At 45.5% G+C, this 12,162-nt stretch overlaps 1 protein-coding gene across 1 annotated transcript; it reads right to left on the bottom strand.

Moving 5' to 3' along the window:
* Positions 1–939: 939 nt before the first annotated feature.
* Positions 940–11,859, bottom strand: LOC138370865 (homeobox protein Hox-A3-like). Its single transcript, XM_069335475.1, has 2 exons — positions 11,826–11,859; positions 940–2,166 (listed from the first exon to the last, which is right to left on the bottom strand). The coding sequence occupies exons 1-2, from the start codon at positions 11,839–11,841 to the stop codon at positions 1,415–1,417; spliced, it is 768 nt and encodes a 255-aa protein (XP_069191576.1). The 5' UTR covers positions 11,842–11,859; the 3' UTR covers positions 940–1,414.
* Positions 11,860–12,162: the final 303 nt, after the last annotated feature.

Genomic DNA, 12,162 nt, shown 5'->3' with positions numbered 1-12,162 from the left:
CGAGGTGGCCACCACTGGGGGCTTGGGCTCGACCCAACCACAGAGGAGGGAGGGGAGCCAAGAGAAGTAATCAGAGGTCAAAGGAGGAGCAAGGTCGGGGGCCCAATGCAGCGGGGGCTACAGAGCATGGTCTTCCAACACGGTCCAACTCGGGGGGGGGGGGCTGGGTCGCCCACCCCACGAGGCTGAGAAGGTAAAAGAGGAACAGAATGCGACATAGGTACGAAAGGAAAAACATTTTCATGAACGTGCCCCCATACCATCCATGGAGCCAAAATTAGAGGCAGGACACCCAACAAGAAGCTATCGCCGATCATGTCAGGGGTGCGTCATGAGTATATGCTCCACCTTCGCCACCTTAAGAACCATCAGTCCGTCAAGATCGGGTTCAGTGACGAAAGGAGGATTGACAAAAAAAGGTTCTCCTCGCTCTCTAAGTTGGGTACTACAGTTCTTTGGATGCAAGAGTATGCCTCCTCGAGCACCCAGGCATCAAAATAGAGGAAGTCCGAAAGAACAACTAAAGCAAGCAAAAAGGTCAGCGGGAAACGACAAGCAGATAGAAGAGGGTGAGAAAAACTTAACATAAGGAAAAGGAAAAGCAATCTGGCACAATTGGAGAAGACAGCAGCAGGAGCACTAGGTAAAAAAAAAAAAAAAAAAAAAAAAAAAAAAAAAAAGACACAGGACCGTCCCATGACGCATCACCCTCCATCAGCCGACCACCAAGCCCCCTCACAGCGCCAATGGGCCGGATTGGGAGGGGGGTTCCGTAAATAAACCCACGATAAACAAAATTAAAGAACTGGGCGAGACTAGCTTGAGCTGCCACATCCCATTTAGGGCATTTACCTCAATAAACCTCAATGAAATCTCGCTCTAAAATGTTACTGAAAAATGACACTAAATAAAATTATAGTGATAGTCACACTTAGTTAAGCCATTGCTAAGGTTTCATATTTAATACTACTAACCAAATACATTTTCTTACATGCTAGGTAACTATGATTACTCTTAAGTTTAATTAAGAGAGTCTACTTTATACCATCTTTACAAATGTCTAAATTTATTCTTTAGTTCCACCCCCCCCCCATCACTCCCCTAAAGGATAACCAAACCTATACTTGCCCCATCCTGGGGGATGGGGGTGGGAGAGTGTGGAAAGAATGTTACCAGATATATTGTGGTGGGTGGCCACTGACGTTCCACGTTCACGGCTAACAACAGTTGTGTGGAATTTCAGCCTTCAGCACTATGTAAACATTCTAGCATCTTCGACGTCTTTAGAGATTAATAAAGATACACGCCACTAGCTATCTTTACTGCCCATGCCGCGTCAGCGATAAATAATTGTCCTTTGGCGTGAGGGGGGGGGGGGAAAGAGTGAAAGACAGCCAAACTACCCATAGATGAACTAGAGATAGTCTACAGGCTGGTTAGTGTCTCTTTCCTCTTGTCGTAACTCATTTGTCCAATCTGTTGCGACTGAGGGTATATGCAACAGAGGGTAGGGTGGGGACTCTTGTAGGGGCGGTGGGCATGGCATGTGCAGGTTGTATTGATACCCATAATGATCTTGTCCCATCAATTGCATGTCGTGCATGCTGACGGCAGGAGAGAAGTTAGTGGGCGCCATGTAGTGGGGCGTGGGTCCATGGTGTCCCGTCATTGAGGCGACCATACCGGATCTGTTGTACTGATTGGGCCCACTGTAATTGCTAGGGAAGTAGTGAAGAGCTTCTTGTAGGTGCTGAGGACTGGACACTCCCGACCCGTGTGACGACTGCTGATGACCCCCGCAGTGAAACTGGTTGGCTGGAGAGAAGGCGTTTACTTCGCTTGAAGGGGATGCTGTTGGCATAGACACAGCAGGTGATGCACACGGTGAACTGGGGCTCTTGTCGAATATTCCCTCGGATTTCTGCTTCTTATACTTCATCCGACGGTTCTGAAACCATACCGTGATCTGCCGTTCAGACAGGCTGAGCGACGCCGCAATTTTTATCCGCCTTACCCGAGACGGGTAACTTTTGAAGTGGAACTCATTCTCAAGTTCGACAAGCTGAGCTGAAGTGTAGACCGTGCGTGCTCTTCTAGCAGACCCACCTCCGGGCAGGGCAGCAGGGCTGGCATTTAATCCTGCAGCAGTGCTGCTGACTGCGTAATCTGTGGAGAAGCTAACGTTAATGACTAATGCACAGCTTTGTTACAACCACTTTATGATGTGGTTCTCTGTCCTAGCACCTATTAAGGTGCTGCATCATTAAAACAATGCAAGAAACCATGAGTTAATAATTAGAAACGCCGAACTAAAAATAGCATTTCCCAGGCAGTTAAGACCAACTTTAAGTCAACACTTCAATATTTGTTATTATTATTATTTAGGTTTTTTACTAGAAAACTGCCATCTTTTATTACCACTTTCGGTCTACTCTGCCTTTATTCATACAAGAATTTTCAATTATTTGCTCACAAATTATTCACCAAGGGGCCTCGTAGCCTGGTGGATAGCGCGCAGGTCTCTTAATTCTGTGGCACAGGTTCGATTCCCGCACGAGGCAGAAACAGATGGGCAAAGTTTCTTTCACCCTGAATGCCCCTGTTACCTAGCAGTAAATAGGTTCCTGGGAGTTAGTCAGCTGTCACGGGCTGCTTCCTGGGGTTGGAGGCCTGGTCGAGGACCGGGCCACGGGGACACTAAAGCCCGGAAATCATCTCTAGATAACCTCTGAAGATAACCATTCAAATCTTTACTTCATTGACAATGAACCATGATGGGGAGTCACCTTTATTGCTAAGCATTAAGTATATTTCCCACTCCCTGCTAACACATTCAGTTTGCACACTAGTGCATTAAGAATTGTGCTGCAACCGCATCAGATAATCTAGCAAGGTTTGCCAAGTTGGTGTAACACCATAGTACTCTCCTATTTGTGCTTGCAGTGGGTCGAGCTTTTATTCTGTTCCTGCCTCTCATCTGCAGTGTATAAATAGTTACAGAAGCCTTGGTTACACTAGACAATTTATTGAATCCAAGGTTAAGAGTAAAGATCCACCTACCATCAATTATTATAGTTGGCAGCATCTGCCATTTAGTCCCACCTAAATTTATTATTAAAACAAGGTGCTACAGTGGCTATAATATCCCTCTGGCGGTTGTTAAGGGGGCATGGTTTCTTAAAAGTTGTTCAATGTCAACCAATTTTTTGACTAGTATATGAAAAGGGATGCAATTGTTCCAAGTTTAAGTACTGCAGCGTAATTGTATTTTTTTCCAACGAATTTTACACATTTTCAAGTGTCAATAAACAAACACCTCTCAGATATAATCATTCTATAACACTTTTCCGACACATTAGCATATAAAGGATCCGGAGTTAAGGAGTTTCCAGAAATTCTTTAGTTTTCCCTAATATATATATTCAAAGTTCCCCCTAAAAAAAAATCAAATATGTGACGTTTATTGCCATTATAAAATCAATAAATGAACTAAGAAAAAACGCTTACATGGGATTGTAGAGAAACTATGTAAAGTAAGTTTCATGCAAATTGTCTGATTAAAAAATATTGAAAACTAAATTTTTTATTAACTTTTTTGAATAGAACAATTTTTAATGTATGCTATTGTGATAGCAGTCAAATTTGATTTCAGTTTTCACTTTTTTGATAATCATTTTACCATTTTGGAATAATTTTGACACCTTCACTATTTGTTTTCTCCTTATTTATGCTATGATGCCGAGACTGGCCAGATGAAACCCTTTTCATATACAACGAGGTCAGAAGTTTGAAATCTAACTAGTATTCATTTAATGCATTTTCTTTGCCATCTGGAGCCCTTGCCCCCCCCCCCCCCCCCCAAGAGCCAAACTCAAAAACACAAGTGACAAATATACTTCGACGTATTTCACTTCTGTGGACGTACGGTGTTTTAGAAGTTTAACACCGTTTACGGCCTTCAGAATACTTAGAGGGGTTCATCCTTCCAGGGCCAGAAAGGGGGAGCGGCAGGGATTAACAAGCTTAAACCCACTCAAATACGTACTATTAACGTGCCACCAAGAAGTCTTTGGGGAAAAGATCCAGGAGCGAGCAATAGACAAAAGTGATTGTTCCAGTTCCTCCGAAAACAATGCTGTTGTGAGAACTGTCCACTCAGACTAATTTTGCCACGAGGGAGTTTATTAGGCAGCACCACTTGTCCTGCGAGTGGATATACCATCATAGTAGCATTTAGAAGCCCCCCCCCCCCACCCTTCTGCCTTAAGGAAAAAGCACCCGCTGGGTTGTTCATCTTAACACTTACCCAGATTCAGCCGAGACTTTATGGTCAAGTGGTGGTGGAGACGACGACGAAAAATTAACATTTGTCAACCTTTTAATTCCCCTCCCCCCCCCCCCCCCCCCCCAAGTCTTGCAAGTGCTAAATGGGGAGTTTAGAACCGCATCTATATTTGTCAAATAATGTTCTAACAACTCAACAATGTAGGGTTTATTATTCTCCAAATTTTTAGTATATAAAATATCCACAGTCTCGTAGATAGTGGTCAAGGCGGTGTCCGTCACTCCAGATGCTGCAACTAAACTGCTCAACTGTTTTCATTCCGAATCTCTGGATATTTCAATCCTAGACCGATTCTCGCTATTACGGATTATCTCCCACGGCCACAACTCTTCGTTCATAATGACTGGCAATGCCAGCTGCAATCATGTTGTACCAGCGTACTGTCACCGATTTGTGACTATCCTCCTTTCCTCAGTTACCTCGGCACCGAGGTAAGGCCCTGAATAGCTCTAATTTTATAAAGTCTTTGGTATGATTAATATCGTCACCTTCAACAGCCAGAGGGAGTGTGGATGGTTCAAATTAGAGCGTTTTTAAAAGGTATAGATGGGTAAAACACATGGGCGAAGTATACCATGACACTTTAAGATGTCTGCGAGGTTCACACAATCTTAAACAGTGACTTAACAGCTTCCACCAAGATTTACCTCCCCTTCTCCCTCCAGTCTACTAATACCTCCAGCCACGACAAGTATCAATATAACACCTCACCGCGACCCTTCCTCCCATTCGTGATCCATCTTAATGCCTGAAAGCACTATCCCTCAAACAATGCAATGGGTGGTTACACTCAGGGTGGTCTCTAGTCGGTGTTTGTGGGGTGGAGGAGGAACCCCACACATTTGGTAGGTAACATGGCTGGGGGGAAGGGGGGGGGGGGGGTGGAGAGGCGGGGGCGACCGTTAGTAGTGGTGCACGGAAAAGTACTCTAGTACTGACTGGATGGGTAGCAAGAAGATGTAGTACTTAACTTTAACAAAACCCCAACTATAATGGCTTTTGGCTACCGTTTCGTCTTCAGCAAGTTACTGATACCAGGCTCGGAGGGAGGGATTCAAGTATTTAATGTATACTAGTGAATAATTTGTATTTTGGGGTAAACTAAATCCCACAAATTTTTCCAAGTGCTACTAGTTCAAAATATAAAATTATCCGATAGTCAGCGGAAAATTAAAATCAAGTAATTATCAATAGAAGGCACCAAACTAGGAAGGCTATGTAGCACCATCATATGTGCAGGATAATCAGAGGGCACTAAATATCACCAAAGATGCAATACGAGAACAAACGCATAAGGCGAACGAAATCAAAAGTAACAGTCACTAAGATTTCTATCAAGGGACAAGCAACCATGGGGGAAGGTCGGAATACAAGACATGGTTGTCCTGGAAGTCAGGACATTCAACAAGGATATGCACGACCGAAAGAGGGACAATGCAATTTGGACACTAAGGAGGCAGGCAGCGCTCTTAAGTGAGCGCAAGTTAAATGGGTAACCTTGCCAGAGCCGTTTCCCATCGCCAGTTACAGTCGCAGGCGGAAGGCCACGACTTTAGAGTACGCAGTTTGTTATCAATAACTGAAAACCAACAACTCTGCCAGTGGGCAAGGATGGAGGCATGAATAACTGGGTAAAAGTCTGAATCAGGAATACCTTAACGGGAGATGGGACAAATGTGGATAGCTTCCTTAACTGCAGCATCTGCACGCTCATTTAAAGACACCAACATGGCTGGGAACTCCGCAAAACACAACCGATTTAAATTTACTGGAGATAAGAAACAGCCAATGTTGAAAATCTGACCACCGGGTGGACCGGGTTAAAGAACCCTAAAGACATTAGGGCACTCTGAGAGTCGACTACCACTACAAAGGAGGATTGAGACCGGGAAAGCAGGAGACGAAGAGCATAAAGTTCTGCTGTGAAGATGCTAGCCTCCAGAGGAAGGCGACACATACAAAGTGTGGTCAGGAAAAACAACAGTATCCCACACCGTCAGCAGACTTAGACCCATCGGTGAAGATGGGAACGGAGTGGGAATAAGAAAAGTGCCCAAGGAAGAGGCATTTCAGAACTGTAGGAGGGGTAAAAGCTTTAGTGATGTTGGTCAGAAGTACAAAATTTGCGAAGCGGGACCCTCCATGGGGGCAGGGATGGAACAATACGAGGAGAAACATTGGTAATACGAGGAGAAACATTGGTAATACGAACCGAAAGAGTATCTTTTATGCGAGACAAATGAACAGAAAGAGGAAGGTGGTAAAGAGGTACTACAGGTGGGGGTAAAGGTAAAAGCAAGAGAGGCGAGAGTGAAGATGCTGTAAGGATCGTGCAAGATAGCGAAGACTTTCACGAACACGGTGGTCCTGGAGAGAGAAAGCCAGTGTCAGCGTACAAGCCGAGGGTAGGCATTTAACGAAAAGCACCAGAGCTGAGGCGCAACCCAGTATAGTGCAAAGGATCAAGATGGCGAAAAGTAGAAGCAGAAGAGTATGCAGGGCAACCATAATCGGGTATAGATAGGACGAGAGAGGAATGCAAATAGAAGTGTGCGCGCCTATTCGCTTCCCAAGAAGTATGGGACAAAACCAAGTAGGTTAAAGGCCTTAGAGCATTCATCACAGAGGTAAGAGACATGGGGCGACCAAGATAAACGAGTGTCAAAGAATAACCCCAAAAGCTTCGTGTATTTTTTGTACTCTAGTAGATGACATTAAGTGACAGAGGGACGAAGAACGACCCCACTTCCGAGTAAAAGTTATGGCACAAGTTTTAGTAGTTGAGAACTTTAAGCCATGATTGGTGGCCCAAGATGACACGGCATCAATCGCAAGTTGCAGTCGATGTTGAAAGAGGCGAAACACTACCCCGACAGCAAAGAGTAAGATCGGCAACAAAGGGTGGAGAAGACGCCAGAAGGAAGGGAGGAAAGAAGACCATTTAGGGCAACCAGAAAAAGTGTAGTACTCATAATACTACGTTGGGGCACACCTTCATACTGCCGAAAAGATGCAGATAGAGTGGTACCAAGCCTGACTAAAGATACAAGAGAAAGCTTTGAAGGACGAGGGGGAATATTACCATGGCAAAGACCAAAATAACGAAGTTGGGACTGAATATGGTATCTCCAATTCGTTTCATAAGCCTTTTCCAGGTCAAAAAGGACAGCAACAACGGAGCTCTTCGCAGCAAAAGCAGTACGAAAATAGACCAAGTTTACCAGGACATCAGTCGTACTGCGGTACTAGCGAAAACCAAATTGAGTAGGAGAGAGTTGGTGATGTTCTAGGAATAACATCAGACGGACATTTACCATACGCTCAAAGAGCTTTCAAATAACTCTTGAGAGCAGTAGAGCGGAAGTCCTTAAGGATCGTACCGAGAGACCCTGGTTTCCGAATAGGGAGTACAACGGCATCGAGCCAGTCCTCAGGGACGGACGATGACTCCCAGACCTGGTTATACAGACTAAATACCTAGACATGCATGGAGGGAGATGGTGAAGCATCTATGAACGTCATCCGAGCCCGCTGCTGTAAATTCACAGAAGGCCTGGGCAGACTGAAGTTCAGAAAAGAAAGGATCGTTATAGGAAAGGTGGAGACGAGTGTGGAAATCTAAAAGACAAGATTCAAGAACAGGCATACGAAGAAGGAAGCATCGACGAAGATGAGAACCAGAGCCAACAGAAGAAAACTGGGAACCCAGTTCGGTCACGAACTTCACTGGATCCGCCAGAAGAGTTCTACGGAGGTGGAGAACCGGCTTGACATCTGGAACGAACTTTCCTGCAATCTTGCAGATTTTCTTTCAGATCTGCAGCACAAGAGTATTGGACGTAATGGTGGAAACATTTCCAACTCACGTTTAGCTGTACGGATGTTCCTACAGGCCACAGCACTTTCCGTCCGAAACAAAAAAGAATCTGCCGTCTGCAGGCGGCGGCGTTTCTTCCAGGCTGCACGCTTAGAGTGGACAGCCTGAGCACAGTCCGCATTCCACCAGGGAACGCATTTCCATGCGCCACAGGAGGAAAAGCGAGGAATAGACCAGAGGGCAGCGTTGAAGACTGTCATAAAGAAGTAGGGCGCGAGAAAGAGGTAGAGAAGAGAGGTCAGAGATAATTGTACGGAAAGAATAGCTTTCTGTTTGCCTTGGCAAACTGCCACCAAGGGAAGGACACGCGAGGGTGGAAAGAAAAAGGAAACTAGGAATGCGGAAGTGATCACTGTTATGGAGGTCATCAAGAACGTGCCACATGAAACCTAAGTAAAGGGACAAGGTGCAGAGAGAAAGACCGAGAAAGGAAAGGGTGCGAGTTAGAGATTCCACACTAGTGGGCTCACCAGAATTCAGAAGAGAAGAAGCAAGAACGAACTGTTCGAGAAGACGACCTCGGGTGTTTGTCAGAATATCACCCCAGAGGCAATGTCGACAGTTTAAATCACCCAAAAGGAGCACCTGCTCTGGCAAGGAGTCCAGGTGATGTTTAAGATCAGGAAAGGAAGACTTTTTTTTTGGGGGGGGGGGGGAAGACATGGAACAGACTACTGTTTACACACAAACACAGGCAGCAGAACAATGGATAGGTGATGGAAGAAATAGGAGGACGAAGGGAATATCAGAACGAATTAAGAGAGCAGTAGACTTATGGGTCCCAGCAAGAGCTGGGGGGGTACAAAGGAATAACCACGCAAGTGACCAGGACGAGCACCAAGCATTGGTTCCTGGAGACAAACACAATGTGGTGAAAACTAATTAAAAGTGGGAGTTCATGGAAGTTCGCATAAAATCCACGAGTATTCCACTGAAGAAGACATTATCAAAGAGAAAGGACAGTAACAGAACAAGAAATAAAGGTAAAGAACACAGTTTATTAAAGAATTTCAGAGTCAGGATCAGCAAAATCTGGGTTAGGGGGCCATGGGTAAACTTACGGATAGAGGGAAGGGAGCGAGAGGGATTGAACCATAGGCGGACTGATGAGATCTGGAGGAAGAGAGAACCTAGAGAGGCAGGCAAGGACAAATGGACGAGGGGGGGGGGCCCAGAAATCGGGGAGTGCACCTCAACAAGGGCAGCAACCGAGAGGGAATCGGGGGTCGAAAGAAACCTAAATATTTGGGACAGGGGGTCCGACCACTGAAATGGGAGGAGACGTAGTGACAGTCAGAGGGAGGCGACTTCTTACCTACTGGAGAGGAGCCAGGCTTACATTTCTGACCAAGAGACCGGCGTTCCAGTAACAACGTACCGGGCGACAGACTCCATGGTCTCAGCAGGAGAACAGGAACGAGAGCGAACACGAAGATTGCTGGGAGGATTATGGATATCAGCCTGGACAGACAGGTGGCGTGGAGGGTCAAGAGACAGGGGGGGGGGGGGGTAAGAACGTGAGGGGAGATTGGGAAGAAGACAAAAGAGATGGTGGACTGGGTAGGAAAGGGTAGGAACCCCCAGATGGAGAACCAGAAGGGAGACCTTCCAGGTAAGAAGGCAAAGGAATAGGGAAGGAGGTGGTGGGTGTGGTCGGGTTTAAGGCCTGGAAACGGTCGAGACTGGGGAAGGTGGGAAGTATGAGGAGAGGTAGAACGCAACACGCGAGCACAGGATACACCCGCGAAAGGGGCGAGACGATGAACTTTGCGTTTCTTCAGAAAAAAAAAAAAAAAAAAAACATCACGGTGCTTCAAGTTGAGGATGGCTTCCTGGAGTTTGTAGTGTATACACGAGCATGAGAAGGTAGGGTGGGTCTCACCGCAATTGAGGCAGCGAGCCTGGAGAGAAGTGCACTCTTACTTAGAATGACATCCCCACACATGGAACAGACACAGTACTTGTGCATTTGAGGACACCTCGCCGGAACTTCCAACACTTATTGCAAAGGCTAGTAGAGGGAATGTACTCTTGAACTGAGCATCTGGCACCAGCAAGGATAATAGATGGCGGAGGGACACGTTTACACGACCACGAGGGGGTAGAGTAAAAGTGTCCACCTGGAGGACAGAATAGCCTTGGGCTTCGAGGATATGTCTAATATCCTCATGGCAATCTTTCAGGTCCCAAACACCAGTTGCAACATTGTGTGGGAGGAGAACAGTGCCAACACTGGCATTTAACCGAGCGTTTTTAGAGACCCGAACAGGGGTCTCTCCGATGCAGGACAAAGCCAAGGGATTAGCTGCATTCCGAGAAGGAGCAGCGACGACACGCATACCGTAATTGGTGGAGTTAAAAGTAACAGGCATCCGAATCAACAAGGTTTTTATGGAGGGAGAAATGGTCAGGGGGAGTAAAATCCAGATGCTCTAGATAAAGTATTTAGCCCACATAGCGGGACCAAATAAGGCGTTTCAAGTATTATTACAGGAAGGAATCTTACGAGTGCGGCCGTGTCGGCGACGGCGTTGAGAACCCCCCCCCCCCCCCCCCCAAGAGAGAAGCGCAGTAGTCACAATGAGAGATGGAGCCGTGCCAGAGGACGAGGTGGTCACCACTGGGGGCTGGGAACTATACCCTACTCAAGAGGGAGGGAGGGAGGGGAGTAGTCAGGAGGTCGGAGAACAATGCAGCAGAGGTTATAGGGCCTGGTCTTCCAACAGCTTGACTCCGAGGCTTGGTCGCCCACCCCACGAGTCTGAGAAGATACAAGGGAAACCTTATCTGCCATGAAAAAGAGGAAAAAAAGTCATTCACGAATGTGCCCCCACACCCACCATGGAGCCACAATTATAGACAGGACACCCAACAAACTTTTGCCGATCTTGCCGGTATAGGTTTGTATATATTGAAGAGTATATACAAATACTCCCCCCCCCCCTGTAAACTGCTGGGTATAAGGTGGTTTTAGTGAGCAGTGCGTCGGTCGAGTTTAACAGCGGTTGTCGACAACCTGACCAAATATATCAACTGGTGGCCAGGCGCGGCCGCCACCACTCTAGACCTGTTTCCGTCACCCCCTCAGTTTTTTCATCTACAGCCCTTACTTATATTTTTGACGTTATGGTCACACCGCCTCTACGCATTTAGAAAAACTTTAAATTATATACATACTGAAAAGAAATACGACTTCAAGGACAATCGACAGGCTCTGCTGATCAAACTTAAAAAAAAAAAAAAAAAAAAATTATAACCTTATTTATACCCACCAACCTGTTGGCGGGTAGGTTACACGGGTGTAAATATATATTATTTATTCTCTCTACAGTTCCATACTGACTTAAGGGGGTTGGGTAGGATGGTCAGTACTACTCTTCAATATATACATAACTCCACCCTCCCCACCCAGGTAAAACGAGTATGAATTAAAGACTCCTCAAAATTCCCAGTAAGAATATGCATGCAAGAATAATCAGACTTTCAACACATACACACACATTAAAAACCTATACATATATATATAACCTCTCTGACATTTAACGAAACAAAGCAAGACAAAATTGCATTAAACAAAACACAAAACAAATAAACGGGAAATACCTGGAGAATAACCCATCCTGTCAGAGACCAAGGCTGAACTGAGGAGGAACAAGGCAACTAGAAAACATTACAACTAAGAACATGGGGGGGAGGGGAAGGGGGGAATTTTGTTTATAAAGAAAACCAAAGAAGGAGAAACAAATATAACCTGACAGGCCTCTTCAACGTACACAACGCAACTTTAAGCCCAAGTGTGTTTAACTCACGTTTATTTAAACTGATATAAATTTTCTTAAATCATCAAATATGTTTCTTCACCAGACTTATCCAGAATGGTTAACTCTCATAACTTAAACCAATCATTTTATTCACGCGAACTAACAAGGAAATTGGATAG

Source organism: Procambarus clarkii, chromosome 33, assembly GCF_040958095.1.
Source record: "Procambarus clarkii isolate CNS0578487 chromosome 33, FALCON_Pclarkii_2.0, whole genome shotgun sequence".
NCBI lineage: Eukaryota > Metazoa > Arthropoda > Malacostraca > Decapoda > Cambaridae > Procambarus > Procambarus clarkii.
The sequence above is the reverse complement of the archived record's forward strand: the minus strand, read 5'-3'. Positions and strand labels throughout refer to the sequence as shown.